The sequence below is a fragment of the Atta colombica genome, unplaced genomic scaffold, assembly GCF_001594045.1.
Source record: "Atta colombica isolate Treedump-2 unplaced genomic scaffold, Acol1.0 scaffold210, whole genome shotgun sequence".
Lineage (NCBI taxonomy): Eukaryota > Metazoa > Arthropoda > Insecta > Hymenoptera > Formicidae > Atta > Atta colombica.
Window position 1 is genome coordinate 1,195,531 of NW_017259306.1, and position 19,776 is coordinate 1,215,306.

General features: G+C 38.9%; 1 protein-coding gene across 1 annotated transcript in view; it reads left to right on the forward strand.

Annotated features, from left to right (window-relative positions):
- Positions 1-279: 279 nt before the first annotated feature.
- Positions 280-19,776, forward strand: part of LOC108687632 (discoidin domain-containing receptor 2-like) — a 25,222-nt gene continuing 5,725 nt past the window's right edge. Inside the window, exons 1-3 of the mRNA XM_018193508.1 lie at positions 280-400; positions 10,128-10,233; positions 13,522-13,753. Coding sequence (XP_018048997.1) covers positions 292-400; positions 10,128-10,233; positions 13,522-13,753 — 447 coding nt within the window. The 5' untranslated portion in view covers positions 280-291. The remainder of the gene's footprint in view (positions 401-10,127; positions 10,234-13,521; positions 13,754-19,776) is intronic.

Genomic DNA, 19,776 nt, shown 5'->3' on the forward strand with positions numbered 1-19,776 from the left:
CGGTCGTATATCTGTCCGGTACGAGAACCGCGCCATTTCACCCTGGCGAAAAGCACAGGGAGGCCAAAACGGCCGTTTCCAGACTCTTTTTCTGCGTCCACGTCGCGTCTCCCTGTCGGCCCTCTCACCCTTGTCCCCTTCCAACCCTCTCCTGCTCCAATCCCTATGCCTGGTAAGACGCCTTCTCGAGAATCGCGCTTAATCACTTTGTTCTACGTAATGCTAAGACTGTTTTGTACGTGTAATTTTCTTTTGAAACTTTATTTTTGCAGAAGCGGTTATGAGAGTTCGATGACCACAGGCCCGCGGACCACCGACGCTACCATGGACTACCTGCAGACGTGCCTCATCTTTTACCTGCTGATCCTCTGCTTCTGCGGCGGACGTTCCATAGACATATGTGAGTAGACATGTTAATCCAATTTGATATAAAAACTTCAACTTTGAATCGAATTCATATATATTGTATTTTCTTATTAATATTAACAGTTTAAATGACGGTCAAATCAACAATTATTAAATTAACTACTATGTGTATTGAAAAAGGTACACAATTAATTTTTATAAATAAACTGTATTCCCCTATATACAATCACAAGTACTGATCAGATTTTGAAAGATGTATACGATCACATTATCTACTGAATTATTATTATTGAAATCAAAATGTTTTGTTCATTTTTGTATGTTTATTAGACTAAAATAAAATTTTCTTTAACAAAAGTGGATTAGCTTTTCTGAATTAAATTAATTTAAAAGAAGTAGTAACTAAAGTGTTAGTTTTAGAAATTTTAGAATAACAAAGTTTTAGAATAACAATATCTCATAAAATTAATTATAGAATTATAGAATAATTAATGTTAATAATTTTAAACATCAGATAATAAAATTAGATAATAAAATAGAACTGTAGCATACTGTGATATTTATTGATTAATAACACAGAATCGATTTCTATTTTACAAGATCAGAAGATAGTAAGATCATGATTGAAATACGTGTTTACCAGGGTATAATTTTACCCTAAGATGGGTTCTTCTTCTTCTCGCGGTTTTACTCGATAAAAACAGAAAGGCATCCCGGTGCCTTCCCTCGTACAGCGTTGCCCTTTGCCTTACATTAAACCTCGGGCTCGGTTTCTACTCGGCTTGGTTTCCATCCCATTGACTCCGACGGCCCAAGCCACCCTCGTGTCAGGTAAACAGGGCGAGAAACTTGCAAAGTATCCACCAAGAGTTCCGAAGTCAGCTCCGGGAAAGGCTTTTAGGTACTCGTTCGTGAAATCGAGCTCGAAACTTACGTACACGGGACGTATTTCGCACCCGAAGAATTTCTCGAGCAGGATCGAAAGATGGATCATGATGGTCTCGATTCGGTTGCACTGTAATGCGTATCATCCTTTTCCCTGGATGAATGAGTAGATTCGAGTTACACCAAGCACAAAATTTTCAAAGTATGTATTTACAAGCATAAAGCTGTAATTTTGTCATATGACTTTAACTTGCAAAATTAGATTTGTAGAGTCTATTATATAATGAATATTTAATATAAGTTATAAACAAGAGTTACAACGCATGAATCCTGACAACTTTATCAGTGATGGTACAATAAAGTTTATAAGTGTACAGTAATCGGCTTATACTTGTACGCTAAATACAGGTATCCGTACAACAGGAACATACTAAATCAGGAAAGTCGATGTTAACTCTTCTAACTCTTGGAACCTATGCGGCATACTATTTGACCTCAAAGCCGATACTTAGGCTACCTTTGATCCTGCTTATACTTATACTTGAGCATGCCAGTGTAATCCGGGAAAACAACTATATAGCATAAACTTTGATAATTAAATTCTACTGGTTATCAAAGCAGCTCAACATAATACTTTGAAATAACAAACAGAACAGCAATGATTAATTATAAAGCAATCTCTTGGAGGAAAAAGTATATCTTACTTATGAATGCGTTTCCAAATGCAATTTAACAAAATAATCCAAATAGTAGCTTATCAATTAATTGTAACTGGTAATAAAAACATTGAAAGATAGATAGTTTCACAGTAGAAGTACATATCGTTTAGTCGGGCTCCTTTTTATTCGCATATAAAAGAAGCAGGACACAGCGCATTTCGAATTCACTCGACCATACTTGGAATCCAATAGAACCGCGCTTCGAATACCGGTCACTGAAAGATCCATAGAGGCGTCCGAGCGTAGGTGGGATGGCGTGCTCTGCATAAGAGGAGCACTGAACGAGCGCCGAAATATAAATAGCTTCGTACGAAAGTTGGAAGGAGACCGAAGGGGAGACGATTGTGGACCCCCCGCGGTGACTGAACTTGTACATTGAACCGCGTCGGTAAATTCGCGGTTGTGTTAAGCGAGCCGGTCAGCTGTGGCCGATCGGGGAGAGCTGAAAGGGGTCTCCGAGCAGTTGAAGCGTGCATAAATTGCAATGTTAATGTTACCGGCGATACATAAACATGTTGCACGTTGGTCGGATTGCCTATGCGTACTGCACACCCTCTAGGTGCTTGCCTGCGTCCGTGCATACGAGGGTGAGTTCGATTTTGTCTATACGACGAGGATGGTTGGTGTGTACATATAGACGCGTGCATAGACGAGAGTAACTCGTGCGTTCCATGTCGGTGTCGCGTAATTGCGGGGGTAAACGCGAAAGTGTACGTGCACGAGCGGACGAGTATGCTGGAGAGTCGGAATGATAGGATAGGCAATTGTACAGATGCGTCATCCGTGAGGGATGTATCTGACGTAGCGAGATTTAACGCGAGCGACACATGTGGTGAACGATCGCTTTTTTTTCCGTACGAGATTCATTGTTAACAGCAACTGTGACGACGTAGTTAGTGATGAAACAGAATGTATAGATACACCAATGTGACTCAGCCTTTAAATAAATTACAAACGTACACGTAAACGCATTAATTTTAATAATAAATTTTGCAAATTAATACGTGTATATACGTAATGAAATACATATAATGGTAACACGCTTATCTATGTATGTTTATCGCATCGAGGACACATCGAAAACAGACAGTAGGAATGTATTCGGGGAGGAAAATCGTCACGCAACAGAGCCTTCCCACGTTATGACATTGTCATCCCTCTGTCACCCTCTCGGTCCTCAGCCCTCCTTTCCAATTACCTACGGATCCATTAGGCTCTAGCGTGATGGTGATGAAATTATTGCTGGAGTCTTCAGCGTATTAACATAACAATGCGGCAATTAACACGTTATTGTCCTTCGTCCACGCTCTGCCGCCAATCCATGCAACGATAAGAAGTACATAGAATATCTTGTTTATTAAAAAAAATAAAAAATGATTTTTAAATTAAAATAATTTAAAAATCATTTTTTTTAATAAACAAGATCCTATATGCTTATATTTCAAACTTTTACAATAATAAAAAATACAAATAATAAAATATGTCGGAACTTATACAGCACAAAGTTTGCAGCAACGTTGCAATATTACTACAATAATGCTAAAACGTTGCAATGTTGTTATAATATTGCCAGAATAATCTATGCTGTATAGGGAAAAATTTTACATGTAAACTGAACAAATTCAATGTACGTATATATTTTTTAAATGAATAGCATAGCATACATTAAACATCAACAATCTGAAGTCGAGCCTAATCGCGAATATTCTGTATTTACGAGAAGAATTATAATTGAGACGATCATGCAACTTGTATATGTACGGATTAGCTGATTATTTGTACAGTCACCTATATACAAACGCACAAATATACTCTTATAATCGTATACCCTTCGCAAATATAGTTATCAAAACATACCTCGGTTATCATTACAACTTGTCACTCCTTTGTATGCTCAGTGCAGCCGTTAATACTAGCTGACAGCTTCTGCTGTCTTGTTTGAAAGACGCGATTATTCGTACGACAAAGGCACCGCCAACACTTTCTGCACGTGTACGTCGTATGTCTCTCGGATATAAAATCCTCGCGACGTAAACATTCCCAAGCTGGTATTCAGACATCTGTTCTTTACCCTCGCGCTGACTCCGATCTCTACGTTCGGCTTGATCACGCGCCAGAACCGACAGTTTACGCCCGTGTACACGAACTTCAGCTCTCTTCACCCCTAACGATAACTCCGGATAAATCGCCTTGAATGCAATCGACTTAACCCCGCGTCTCAGCAAAGGCGCAGCCTTTGGATACATCAGCGAATGAGGATGAATCGGGAGAATCAAGTGGGATTGACACATTGAAAGGGCGTCAGTTCGGAAGACGCTGAGCGAAATAATCCTCGGCTTTCCGCGTTCCCTCAATCACAAAATTTTTCGGCGATATATTCGGATATTCCCCGGTCTATCGAGATCTTCGCTTCGAAATGTATGCGAGTGAGAATGATTATTGTCGTTCTTCGCCACGTCGCGATAAACCCTTTCGTATCTCGCGATCGAATGACGACGTCCCGGCGGCATCGCGGAATGTATCGAACAAGAGGAGACGAATCCGGGGAGAATCCAAGGGATGTCTCGCGCTTGACACGCTGAAAGGACGTCAACTGTCAAATGTCAACTAGCGATGTCGAGTGTAATAATCCCCGACTTTCGGATTCGAAGGACGTACGTCAATCCGACGAGCGCAGATCTGTATTTTCATAAGGCTAACCCAAGAAAGCAAACACCACGTGCCCAACTGTATATGAAGGGTTCGTGTCCTAAAACTCTTGGCACACTGACATCAACTGTAGAATTGGACGATGAGTGAAGAAATTCTTCATTTGAGGAAAAATTTATTATTTGATATTGAATTTATTAATTAACACATTTTTTTTCCATTTGCATAAAAGAATTCACAAGAAAATTACAGACAGACCAATGTCTATATAATAATATTATGTATTAATACATTTTCTATATTTTTTATTTTAAAATAGAAAAATTTAAATTTAAATTACATTGTAAATAATATCTGTGTAAATTTTCTGTGATTTTATTGTTGATTTCTAAAAATAAAAAGCTATTACAGAAAATATTCTTACGAAGCAACTATACAGCGTCTCTCTTCGTATCTATTAACGTCAGACACGTCAGAATAAAACTGGTTAGTTTTGATAAATCCAGGCCACGAAGGCACGAACCCCGTACAAAGGGGTTGTACTCTCGACCCTCGAGGTCTAAGTAACGCACGCAACTCGAGACGGTGATTTCCAACCCACGCCTAGGGGGTTCCAAGAGTGAAACGGTTGCGGCATGGTAGAAAAAGATGCATGTTCTGGATAGGATGGAAAGAACGAGAGGCAAGTAGGACCTTGGAGAAGTAGGTGGGACGAAAGGGCCAGTGTAAAAGTAGTACTTCCGTTTTGCCAGCCGTCGCGGCGCCAGAAGGACGGGCATGCGCGTTTTCGTTGATGCGAGTTACCTTCCACCTAGAATGTTTGTTTTCTCTGAAAGAGGCGAAAATGGCTCCCCAAGTCTGACAATACCCGAGGAAACCGCGCCTCAGCTTTCATGGTCCTAAAGGGTGCAACGCATTATCTAGGGGGCAAGCATGAACTTCTTTCGGGGTCGACGCTCTTACAAACATTCATTCTAATTTCACCGATGCTCAGAAAACGGGCGCGGCATTACAGACGAAAGGGGAAAACCTTGTGGCAGGTGTCCACCTGCTAATTCCGTTGAGCACACATAACGAATAGAGTTCCGCCGTTGTGAGCCGTGCTGAGAAGCTGATTATCACTAATACACAAACGAGCAGACAGTTTCCAAGTTATAGTCTTGCGTAGAATTTAATCTGGATTAAATCTGGGTATTGCGGTCACGTTGGTAAAGATATACATATGCCACATAACGACGTAACAAATGCGTCTAGCACATGAAATGAAATTTGTATTTTCTTAATGATCAGCAATTTCATTATAACGCTTTGCAAGAAAGCTTACTCGTAACATCTTAATATTTGAGAATGCACAATGTAATAGAAATTTTTTCTGACTCTTCATATAATAATATTTAAGATACGTTATGAGTGCATGAGGCAGCTCGTACATTATAATTTGTCGAGACATTTTGACATAAAAAAACAAAGATTGAGTTAATCCAAGGATTAGATGCGAGTCATGATTTATGCGCTAATATCGTGCTACAATGAGATGGGGAAGTTTAATATGTTTTTCGTGAAAGTCCTGGTGCGTAATTAATTTACATTCGCGCCTGAGAAGAGAAGTGCGAGTAAGTGTACCGAAAGCCGACCACGACTCTGCGCCGTCATTAATAATAATCCTGGAATTAACAAAGGAAGGGTGATGCGAATTATTAAATTCTCCGAGATAGAAAAGCCCGTTGTTGGTGTCTACCTTCACCACACTTCCTCTATTTTTCTTCCCTAATTTGCCGAGAGATTCGTTAGTCTTCTGTGCAATTTGCTTTTGCTATTATTATAAAAGCCGCGTTAATTACTCGTCGTACTCGTCTACCAAAGGCGATATCTTTGACTTCATCCGGGATGTGGGAACAAAATTATACGAGACGTGATGCGTGTAGATCTACAATGAGTATCCTTGTGTATTGTAGCAAATTATATGCCTTATGCATTTTTTTTAAATTATAAAAAAACCTGAGATTCCACATAGCCATTTGTATAACCAGGCTACGCAAAGAATATTAAATTATTAAAGTCAGCCTCACTTAGTAGATAAAGACGTGACTTACGCTGTGTTAAAGGTTAATTCAGAAACCATTCTCAGTTGCCTGAAGAAGGAGTGGTTCGCTACTCGCTACTCGAGTGTACGACGTGAGTGCTTCACGAGAGAGGACAAACGACGGCAGAGAAGGAGATCCGTTCTTGTAAAGGAAGAGATTTACGATATTGCACAATACATAGATCTCTAACAAAATCGCGCAAGCCTTCATCGCTGCCTCAACTTGTAACTTAAGCATGGAAGTCTGATTCAACGCCAAGACATTTCAATTACCATTTCGGTATTTCAAGATTTGCGGAAAATCGTTTATCAACTCGACATGCGCGCAGATACATGTTGCATATATGAGAACATACAAAATGGAGGTGCAGGAAGACGGTACGTTCGCGGTACTCTCAGACTATCAAGTAACAACAAATACAAAAGCAACGGTGCTATGGTGGAAGAATTTCTCTCAGAATTTATTACGATTTTTCTATTACAATCTCTCTTACGTTGCCTCGAACGTATTGCGTTCTCCTCCAGGCGCGGCTTGTTCGTCGACCGTTTCGTGGTTGTCTCGGGTTTCCGAGAGGAGCCGTCTCTGGAAAGAAGCGGTTATCAGTTTGACAGTGACGCGGTTAAAGGAGGAGAGCGAGAACTAGCGGACGAAAAGACGAGAGAGCGACGTTGGGACGTTAGGTGAAGAGGGGTTGCGAAGGCATTCAATTTCCCTCTTCTCGCGGATGGAGGGCGGCACACACCCTTCCGTTCAGAGCTGTCACTCCTCGAGAATTATGGTCGCCGAATGAGTGGCTGGGGCGGGCCAAACGTCGCATAACTTACTTCTTCTTCTTCTTCTTCTCCCGTTTCTGCACTCTTTTCCAGGATGTCTATAAATACGAGAATCGAACTTGTCTGCCTACTCTAACTACTCGAAGGCGACCTCAAAGTCTAAGCCTTTCGTTGCTGAATCAAATGCGTATCGAAAGGAACGCGACGTGAAGACAATCGATCTCAGAAAATCTTCAGATCACGTATTGGATAGCACTGATTACGAAACTTATTTGTCTCAATGCGTACTTTGCCGTTTCAACGAAGCTCAAGATGGTTCTCGAATATTTTTAGACGACATAGGACTGCAGATGATTACCAAAAATTCCTCTGCGTAATTGTTTCCTGCTCTCCCGGAATAATGAAAATGAAATGAACGAATAATGAAAAATAGAGACATTATTCTTTGTATATTTTTATATTTTCGATTTTTGTTGCACATGTCTATATGTTGCTTATTTGAAGAATTAGAAAAACATATAAATTAAAACTTTAAAAATATTTTTTTAAATCTTAATATTATCGGTAAAATTTTTATTTAAAACTTCGATTAATAATTAATATCTTTAATTAATATACCATCCAGCAATCTTAAGAAATTTAATTTTATTACATTTTTTTTATTCTTATAATTTCGAGGTCGATAATATGCTTTAAAACTTATAATTTGCTAGAAGTCAAATACTCGAAAATATTAAATTTGTATATTGTTGTTCTATCATTAATTAGCTAATTCAGAATTATTATTTAATTAAAATGAGTGAATGTTTTATTGAATAATTTTAATCTCATTTTTATCTTATTCAAAGCCGAATCTCCACATTTGGAAGATGTAAGGAATGTTTACAATCCTCTTATTTACGCCAGACATCTTTTCGGTGCCAGACATCCGCGACGATGAAGAAAGCGGTCGGAAGAAAAGTTTGTGGATTTAAGATCGTTGGACGAATAAACGAACTCGATAATCGTTGATGGTTTCGATGATGGCTCAGGAAACAGCTGCCGTTAGGGTCATTGGAAGTTGAATTTTCTACACGGATTTATCAAGTTTACCGAAGCACCATTTTGCCACGATTTCTTGCTAAAGAGCTATATATCATTCGCTCGTTTTCCGAGAATCTTGGCGTGATCTTATATTACGCCAACAGATTTGCTTTGACCTCTTCTCAAGGTATGATGGCCGTTCTCGTTCGCGAGTGCCGCTTTGATCGTCAACAGGCCTGCACGGATATGTAATTTCAAGTCATCCTCAGCATTTATCTTTCTTCGATTCCAAATGGAAATCCGTTCTCGGTATCGTGTTAAGCATCGTAATTATCGCGGAACGCGCGATTTACTGAGCGATAAATACGACGCTCCAGAACGACGCCGGTGATGCCTTTTTCATCGTTTTCGAGCGGCGCGCGCGGTTTACCCGCGTTGGCCTCGAAAAAAGTAGCCCCAGGACGTTCAAGCGCATAATGAAAACCTGATAAACTCTAGTTCTCACTGAAAATAACGGCGCAAACGGTGCAACACGACTCTCGCGAGAACCCGACTTGTTTAAAACAACTTTTAATGACGACGAAAAGTTCAAGCTGAAAAGAGCATATCGTTGATGCGAAAAACGATGTATCAACTTTATTATATGTTCTTTGGTGGTTAGAAACCTATGTTACATGATATTTTTTGTTAAACCTTATTTTGCATTTAATGTTAAATAGTCTTTCCATTTTAATTTTTATTTTAACTTGATATTTAACTGTAAAAAATATAGCGTTTAAAATGTTCACATTGCAAAACAAATGTTTAGTAATAAAATAATATTTCAATTTTAAACGTTTTAGTATTTTAAATCTAAACATAATATTTTGCTTATTGAAAAAATTTAAAAATAAAACATCTTTATGTCTTTCAAAAACGGAGACTAGAATAAAACTTTAATATCTTAATTTTAAAATTAAACATTTCTTTTATGTATTTATATTTAATTAAATATATCTAAGTAAAATACTTCTGCGATTATTGATGAGTAATTAACATATTTATAAGGTGATAAGATTATAATTCGTAAACAATTGGAATGTATCTATCAATGGAGTTAACTGCAAATGTTTCGACTTTGAATTTGAGTCCTCTTTAGTACGAAAGACAAATACAATAAACTTGACTTCCGTACTGAAGAGGACACAAATTCAAAATCGAAATGTTTACAGTTAACTTCATTGGTAAATTAAATTAAGTAAATATAATTGTTTGCGAATTATATCTTATCACCTTATAAACATGTTTACGCATTAACAACTGCGGAGGCTCATGTAGACATTACTTGATTTATTTTTCAAGCAAAAAGCCTATTTTTTTTAAATACATTTTTAATGTTAAGAAATTAAAAAAAATTGTAACGTAAAAATTAATGTTCATTCAGATTATTCAAAAGAAATTGTCTTCAAATTAAATCGAGAGAATGTCATGTTAATTTACATTATTGAGGCATTTCGTATCATGTATGTATATACACATGCATACGGCTAACATATCGTCTAAAATGAGCTTTACATCCGATGTTTATATCGTTCATTTGTTTTTATTCAAGACAAATATATAATTGAAGCAATTTCCTTTATTTGCAGCACAATGCATCGCACCCCTGGGGATGGAATCGGGCGCGATTCCCGATGCGGACATCACTGCGAGCTCTAGCTTCGATAGCGGAAACGTCGGGCCACATCGCGCACGGTGAGTGAATTACTGATTCGTTTACGCAGCGTATCATACATAAATCCGACGCAATACAAATCCGGAAATTTGATCATATTAACTCCGCTGCGGACCGTGAAAAACGCAGCGGCATGCGCTCGCATCGCGAGATCGACGGCGTAATGCAGCGATATTCGAATCAACTTGACCATTCATCGATTCCATACTTCAAGCTGTCTGTTAACTGAACGCCTATTCCGGAAGTTCTCGATCTGTTCCTAACTGGCTCTCGATTATAGGCTATTTAAGACGTCTACCGTGCGATCGTGCGGCGGTAGCGATGAGAAACCGAAGAGGCAAAGTCATCATCTCCATGGAATGCGATAGAGCATCTATAAGTTGAGCAATTCGACGAGCTACGCGGGCGACACGTCCGTCATCTTGTCTGTCTTCGAGATAGTTGACGATCGACCGGTCGATTGATTGCACCGTATATTAATCATGTCCTACTAAACCGCAACGTCTAATTCGACCCTCAGCCCGCAATGAGGATTAATGACGCGCAGCGTCCCGCATGCGGAGCCATTTGTATCGGCTGTTCCGAAGCTCTTAGACGTCGTTAACGTGCCCCGTCGCATACTCCTTCGATTATGCGTGTCAGCTAATTACCATTCCAGCGAGACAAACGTGCGACGAGGTGGACGGGACGGAGAACAGCACGGCGAGGGACGAATGTCCAAACACGTGGAATCATCGGGACCACCTACTGCGCTAATAATCTCGCACTTGCAAGACATTAGTCGCTCCACCAGTGCCCTTTCGCCCGTAATTGAAATTCTGCTGCATTAATCGAGCCGTGCGTGAATTTTCAATATTCCGCGGGATGTAATCAACTCTCGTCACTATTAATCAATCATTGAAGCGTGAACATAAAACAAATTAATGCATGAAATTAATCCCGGCGTATCGAGGCGTAGGTAATCAGTTGATAGATAAAACGGAGAAACGTAGTCAATTTCGCAATTGACAACGTCACGCGAGAGTTTCTTCAGTGCAACAACCAATGTCGCTTCAAACCGCATTGTCGACTAGAACTTCTTCGACGCATTTTCGAGGCTTCGTGGTACATTTTCGGGCTTCACGTCGAATACCCTATTTACCTATCCGCTTACCATCAAATACTCCTATGAACTCCTATCTAATATGCTGTAATCTCAGAATAACAGTTTACTTTATATAAGACTTAGGTTTTTGAAATCATGAAATCTTAGAATTTGTCAATTTGTAGATAAAACACACACACACACACACACACACACACACAGCAGGTTATGTGCCTTGCACACACACACACACACACACACACACACACACACACACAAAAGATATATTTTATTTACAGTACTCATACTCGCATATTGTTTATTGTTTTATAGTTATTTGATGTATTGCAACGAAATTGTGTATCGATAAATCTGTATATATCGTAAAATATTATCCTCAGAAAAAAATCCTCTCGATTATTCGACAACGACGTCGCTCAAGAGGATCTTATTCACCTTAGCAACGGATCATTTCCCTTCAGACGGTTCCTAAGTCCGATCTCGGAGCGACGCGCATCTCTCCAGTTCGACAAACCATTCCTCTCAATAATCGGTCCCTCCGTCTAAGGACGCGCTCCGATTCCGCCGACGTGGCAGCTCGCCGTTCAAGTCGGCGTAATCGTCCGTTCCGAGATTTATCGCAGACCAGGAGTGCCGTGCGCGCGGAATGTCTTTGATGCCCCGGTCTGTATCAAAGTGGCAGCCAGGCAGTTCGAGGTCTCTTAATGGGCTATGAGTTATGATCTTTGGCGCGCGGTGGTGGATATTACTCCTTTCTCTTTCTCGCTCTTATTCCCTTCCACGTCCACGCCATTTCCACATCCGTAAGTCTCGGGTTTTCTTTTGCTCGCGCTTCGTACGTTCCGCCTCTTTCTTACTCTTCTTCTCTCTCCCTCTCCTCCTTTCGTGCCGTTTCATTCTGTATTCTCCTTCCCGTGTTGCCAAACCACGGTTGTCGTGAGGCGCCCCTAGACAGACACACGGCAAATCCTAGTCGGCCGCTTTTACTGCCTTCCACGTCAAAGCAACACTTAAAGTTCTGACACTTCAGAGAGGACGGTAGCTCACCTCTTTATTGCGCGAGAACATTTTTGCTCGAGTTCCGCCGGCGGATTCATTTGGCATCGCCACCCGCTTCTTCGGGATCTCATCTCTTGTTCTTCCCTTTCTTAAATTTTTCCGCCAAACACTCGTCCCTGTCATGTTTCGTACAAACAGGCATCCTCTCGTTGCAGACGAGAGATCCCGTCGGGAAATTCCCGAAGAAATGCTTTCATAAACTTTTCATAGTTAATAAACACGCTTACGATGACGATGCATGCCATGCTCAGTATAATACTCTTTATTAATAAATGCCTATAAAATAATACTGCTTCATGGATTATCACATCGAGAATAATAATTTACGACGTCAAAAAGAATTCGAAACAGATTCGCTCTCGTCGGCTTTACGAGATATGGAATTGTATGTTGCAGCATGCGTATTTCACGGCTATATCGCAGACAACAGAAAAGCTTTTTAAAGCCATAGACAAGCCCGCGAAAGGTATATGCGAATACAATTATTAGCCAGCTCGGAGTAGCTTTGCTGCCGTTCCCGCGACGGTGTCAGCTCATCTTTAATTCATGTCATCCGGGACTTGGTTCGATCGATAAATTATAATTTCATCCCGTATCGCGTTGGCGAGCTGACGGTTATCCGTCAGACACGCGGTCGATCACGTATTTATACGATTTCCTCTGAGTAACGATGCCATGTTTCCGCTCGCTCTTAGTACTCATACACTGCGATATATAACAACATTTTCTTGTCAACGAATAGGTGCGAATTCTTTGCACGTTGCAAATCCCAACGAACATTCAAAGAGATTTCAATATTACCGCACTATATTTCTCCGTGCATTCCGCATTCAGGAAGATTTTACGTAATTTTGAAATGCCATTTCTTTAGACATTCTTATTTGAAGCTATAAACGAAGAATATCGCGAATCGAAATATGATAAACCTCTCTGAATTTGCATGCAGATAAGAATATATAAATCCGTAAAGCATTACGCAAGACGAGAAAGTTCGGATCACGCGCATTGGCGACTATTTTCCCTTTTCACGAGCTAGGGATTCCCAGGAGAAGTTCTCTTTTCCCCTCGGTGATTGTAGCGCGATAAGAAAACGGAAAAAAAAAATAAAAGTCCGTAATCCCAGAACAAATATTTATTCTTTCAGGCTGAAGCAGGAGAGCCACGGAGGTGCCTGGTGTCCGAAACAGCAGATCACGGCGGAACCGCGCGAATGGTTGGAAATCGATCTTCACACAGTACACACGATCACGGCGACCGGCACTCAGGGCCGCTTCGGTAACGGTCAGGGTGTCGAGTATTCGGAGGCGTACATGTTGGAATACTGGAGGCCGAAACTAGGAAAGTGGGTCCGCTATAGAAACTTTCGTGGCGAAGAGGTAAATCTTAATATTATTCCGTTATTCTGGTTCATATTTTTATGTGAATAATAAGCGGTGTAACAACACACTAAAAGGATATATCTAAAGCTTTTTATCAAGAACGATAAAAGTCCAGAATAATCGAGGTCAGGAATGTCTTGAAATAATGCGATACAGAATAATGTAATCGAGATATTTATAGATTATGAAATAAGTACAAGTTAAAACATACGAAGATTCCCATACTGACAAACTCGCGAAATTCATTATATATAATCCGCTATCTAGAACATGCAATTTGTCACGATCGATTTAATCATGTGAATCGGCAGCGCTGTAGAAAGACATTTCGTTGGACGTTTGATTCGATATGGCGATTGCGGCAATCCAATCCGCTAGGTTACGTACATATGGACGTAGTCACGCGGTTAAATTTAGTCGCGAGCAATACGCATAAAGCCGTGCGCTCACGCAGATTATTGAGAATGATTTGTAGTTGTGTTCGCGAGTGTCTGTGTGGCCACAGGCAGTAACTAAAGCGTGACGTTAACAAGACGTAAATCTCCGATGTAATATGCCGCGTTGGAGAACTCGGATGCACGGTACGTGATGTAATTTATACAGATATACTGGTAACCGTGAACCTAAATCTTTAATTAGCGTCGTCCGCAATAATCACATTGCTACTGGCAATTTACCCGTCCGGCGAGAATAAATTTCGGCAGTCATGACCAGCGAATTTCGCAAAAAGGATAAGATGTTCTTGGTCGAATAATTCGCATAACTCCCACTGACGAATCCACGGGAAACGATGAGCTTTCCTTGGAATTTCCTTTTTAAAAACATTTATTGCAAAATGTTATATATATTTTATACACTGTTAAAAATGTCATGAAATTTAATGTAATTTTTAATATTTAATATTTTAAATATTTTATGAAAGGATCCCGCACTAATCTTATGTAAAATAGATCCCAATTGAATTGGCTGAAATTTTACTATTGTATAATGTAGATCATGATGTTCTGATCAAAAATCATGGGCACAAGGTCTATATGAAATATGGCTAAATCCAACATTGGAATTTCCACTATTTCGAAAACTGTCCATTTTTAGATCTTGATCTTGATCATGAGGACTTTTGATCAGGACATTTACATTATAGTAAAATTTCAGTCAATTCGACTGACCATTTTACATAAGATTAGTGCGGGATCCTTTAGTATACTTTCCATACATAAAATTTTATGTGAAATTTAATGCATGAATATTAAATTTACTTGTAATTTCATTTTCATTTTACAACATTAGGTTTTATTTATCTGCTTGAAATTTATTTTCTTCTTTTAAACAGTACATAAAAAAATATACGTAGATCCTATTATATTATTTTTTTTTGTGTTACTGTAATTTTAAGTAAAACATTTTGAATGAATGAATTATACATTTAAATATTTTATCTTTTTATATTTAACTTTGAAAAAAATTTCGCTTGCGATGCACCAATGGCCCTCCATTGACTAATTTCTGAATCCGCCAATGATAAATCCACGTCATAATTCCAGACTATCTGACGTAGTCCGCGTCGAAATCAAGGAAACGTCCATCTTGTAAAATCACTCTTCGCACGGCACGTGCCTATTTAACGCGTACCTGCTCGCGCGTTTCAGCTTGTGGAAATATATCTCGAGCGAACTCCAACTCACGAGCCGGAGAATGTCATCGATTTCCGAAACCGACGAAAGAGAGGCGAGCGTCCGGTGGCGTTGGGGTAACTTTCCTTGGGAGTTGGCAGGCGCGGTGGTACTGCGAGCTTATTTGTATAGAAGGGAGGATCAATAAAATGAGGGACGAGGTCGTAGCGTGCAGGCAGGTTAGACGATTCCAACTCACCTACATAGAGACAAGCGTACCTATCTGAATATGCGAATCCTTTGGTAGCGCGTATATCTGACGAAGGTCGAATCCATAGGAGCGCAGACTGAGTTACATTTGCATGCAACTATGAAGAGCCTTTTCGTATATATGTATTACGTGTATTCTCCTTAGTAAGGAGGCTACGTACATGTCTAATATTTCATCTACATATTCCTCAAAATAAACTTATATATTTTAAAGCAAATGTATTTTAAGAGATCACATCTGGTACCAGACATCAAGCTAATTTTGCATATTGAGTAAACGTAATTCTTCTTAAGCATTACTATTATTAACGTCTACGTATAATTTATTCTAATTTTCATGCAAAATTCGTCAAAAAGTTGGAAATAATACTGTATTTGCCTCTCAGTTACGAATTATGAATTATAAGGTGAAAGAACGTAATTCACTTTCTTCATTTGGACAAAACATAAAAAAAGATTTGTGGGAATACTTAATGTAAAAATTTAACTAATTTTTTGTCTTTTCTCTAAATTTCATAAAGAAGAATCTTTTCTCGGAATTATAAAAACATCCTGATTTTTGCATAATTATTATTTCACAGAATCTTTCAATACGATTCTCTAGATAGAAAACAAATAAATAAAATATCTGAGAAATCTTTCATCTTGTAACATTTGCATATCCCGTATAATTCGCTCGTAGCGCGATGTAAAGTACCTGTTGGGGAACGGAAGGGCCCACCCAGAAAACATTAGCGGTAGGGATAAACCTGCAGAAATTTGTGTCTCTTCCACCCGCTGTGCTCTCCGCGCTGTCCCTCGCTTAATTACACAACGAGACCCGGCTTATCCAACGCATAATCTTTCTTAATAACCCAGTCTGATACGGACAACATCGCCGATAGAAACCACGCGGCTGTCATCATCTATATTTTACAGCCAATGATCTTGAACGCGACGGTATTAAGAATAATACTCTAAGAGAAGATAATTCTTTTTCTAATAGAGTAAATTATGTATATTTATCTCAATATTTATATATTATTATCTCGATATCGAATTCAATTAATTTCCATTTGAGCATATTATAGATATTAAATATAATAGATATTCAATATTGACAGTAATGCTATCATAAAAATCTCAGTATTATATATCATATGTAAATCCGCATGATCCACGTCGTGTGTCATCATCTGTCGAAAATTTCCATTTAAATAAAGCTATACGATATCTTATCTTCATGATCTTCCATGACGACGCATAGCCATCAGCACCGCCTCTAAGACGCTCAGCTACTAACAGTAGCAGTCTACCGCGACCGATCCAAAAGCAGCACAAAACATTAACATAAAATGGGTGTTGCTCTCTGCCACGCCCTCGCACCACTTCGAGTCGTCCGTTGGAATTCGCCTGCCACGAAAAATGACGAGAAATCGCGGCGATGGTCGAAGAATAATTTGAAAGACGATCGTTCGCCTCGGCGCCGCAGCGTGCTTGAGAAAAGTCTTTCACGACAAAGCAGACCGGCGAGTGTTGCTCAGGCCGGTCTGCGACGCGCGTGGGCGCAGAAGATAAATATCAAGATTACTTATTTTTCCCAGCACACATTTCAACGGCTCGTAAATGCCGTCGTAATTTGGTCTCGTCGCTCGGTGTCGCTCGGGTCTTTCAGAAATTAAGATTCGCCGCCACATTGGGAACCGAGTATCTGAGACCGCACGCGAAACCGGCCGCCGAATTGTGAGTCATCTTCATAAAAAAATCCGATAGCTGGTTGCGTCGCATTGTGCCGCGAGTATAACGAATCTGAATTATAAAGTAAGAACGTAACGTACGATGTAAATAGCAAAATATTCAATGTAATTTTCAACAGCCAAGTTAGAACATTTTGATAGGGATTCTTTGCAAAAAAAATACTGATTATAATGCACGTTGTAATATATAAATATTTAAAGCCTAAGATATTCTACGTATTCATATATTCTAAAATCTTATCTTTTCTTATATGACTTTTTTTAAATACTTAATTTTAAATACTCTATGTATTGAGTTGGATTAAAAATTTGTAGCGCTTCGAACTTCAAAATTTAAGCAACTGTAATTTCGTTAAACATGAACGAAATTTAAATTTAGAAAAAACTTAAAATCCCTACTTTTTAAAGATCATTATGACTTTTGATTTTCTGATAATTTTTATGTATAACAAATTATAATCAATTAAACAAAATAGGTAATGTTTTCTTATTTTGTGAGTTTGTCAAGTGCTTCAAAAAGAATTGTGAAAATTTTCGACTTTCTAACATGAAAGCTCAAAATTTTTCCTGCACAATCAGTTTTTTAATGCTCCTAAAATTTTTTGTTACTCTTGTCTCAAATTAAATAAAAAAGGCATTTTTATTAATTGTTCAAAACTCTTAATACTTAATTGATCAAACTCTGTTAAAAATCATTGTACCGCAATTCAAAAAATAGATTTATAAAACCAAACTTTTTGCTTTATCAAATCATATAATTGCCAAAATTATTTTAATACATGTAGATACAAGTGAAGTAGTGCTACGAACTTTTGTTCCAATTCAATCGTTCCATATTAAATTTCGCGACATTAATACAAAGCTTAACTTTTTCTCGTTTTCCGTATAAAAATAATTCTAGATACAATCATTGAGGAGAGAAACAGGATGCTATTACATATACTCGGCAAAGCTATACACGTAACTGTCAACCTCCGGAAACGCCCACTATGCGGTTCCGTCGCCTAGCAGAAAATTTCTCACGTGTTAGTTCATTGTATTTGCCCATCCGACGCCTTGGTATCGTCCGTTTCAATGTGCTAAACATCAGGTACCGCGTCGCGGCGCAAATAAAACGGTGTCAGCTACCGGTCCCAATTACCGCGCCACCCAGCGCGGAACGTGCCGGTTCGCGCGGTCACGAGAATCATCTTTAAACGCGTTTCCCATAGAGCAATCGTGAGTTTACTTTTAGTGAATAAAAAAAACCACGAAATAAAAATGGATCTGCGAAAGAATAAATGACTGAATAATTCATTTAATTATTATTTATTCATCCCCCTTTCTGCAATGATTAGATCTCTCGAAATCCATGAGTTATATATGTTGACAAAAAACTACGTCAAATATATTTTAAGGATGCAACGCGCTTTAAAAAGATAATACATATTCGAATTATTTTCAGAAACACATCGAAATTCAAAAAATTTCTATACTATATGTATTTATTTTCTATACTATAAGATAATTTTATAAAGGTGAATAAAATCCCCTTTTTTGTTTTGTTTTTTTCAAGTAAATAATAAAATTAGGCAGTTTAAGTTTTTGTTATCGTTAAATGCATTGTTTTTTGTACATTTTTGTGAATCATTTTATTAAATAAATCCTTTGATACATCAAATATTTTCTTACCATCCATACTGACGTATTATAAATGAATGTTCATAATTAAATTTAATGCGCAGAATTTAAACATATCAAATTGATGAAAATCATGATATATAATAGAAATGTGATCCAATGAACACTATTTAATGTCCGAACATATAAGCATAAGCATAACGGAAAGAAGGAACAAACGCGGAAAAATAGAAGATAAAGAAGTGTTTGCACCTGTCGGGATCGCGATGGTGATGGTTACATGGTCACGTAACCGACCATACGTGAGAATCTCGTACGAGCGAGTCGAGAGGCGCTGGCGAGCTCATAAGTGGAAAATAAGAGGTCCTTTGTTCCGAAGGGCCTCTTCCCTCGACAACGCCGTCCGAGAAATTCCCGATCTTCTCCGACGATATACGTTTCGACGGTCGACCGATCGAATAGAACGAGCCTTGTTCTATGCGAGAGAGCGCACCAAGCCTGAAATCACGCTGCGCGGAAATACTACGGTGCGGCGTGGCGCAATTTATATTGCGCACTGGCGAAAAATTTCGCTATCTCGCCGCCTGAGAATGTCCGTAAATGAGGCAAGGGTCAAGATTTTACACGGACGTTGATTCATCTCAGGCGTCGGGCCAACATCGCAGACTCTTGTGTCTGTTTATTCATCGATAAGTTAACATGACACGTGCGCGTAGCATGAATAGTATCGTTTAAACATATCATATATTAATTCATTCTGTCAATCATAATCTGATATATA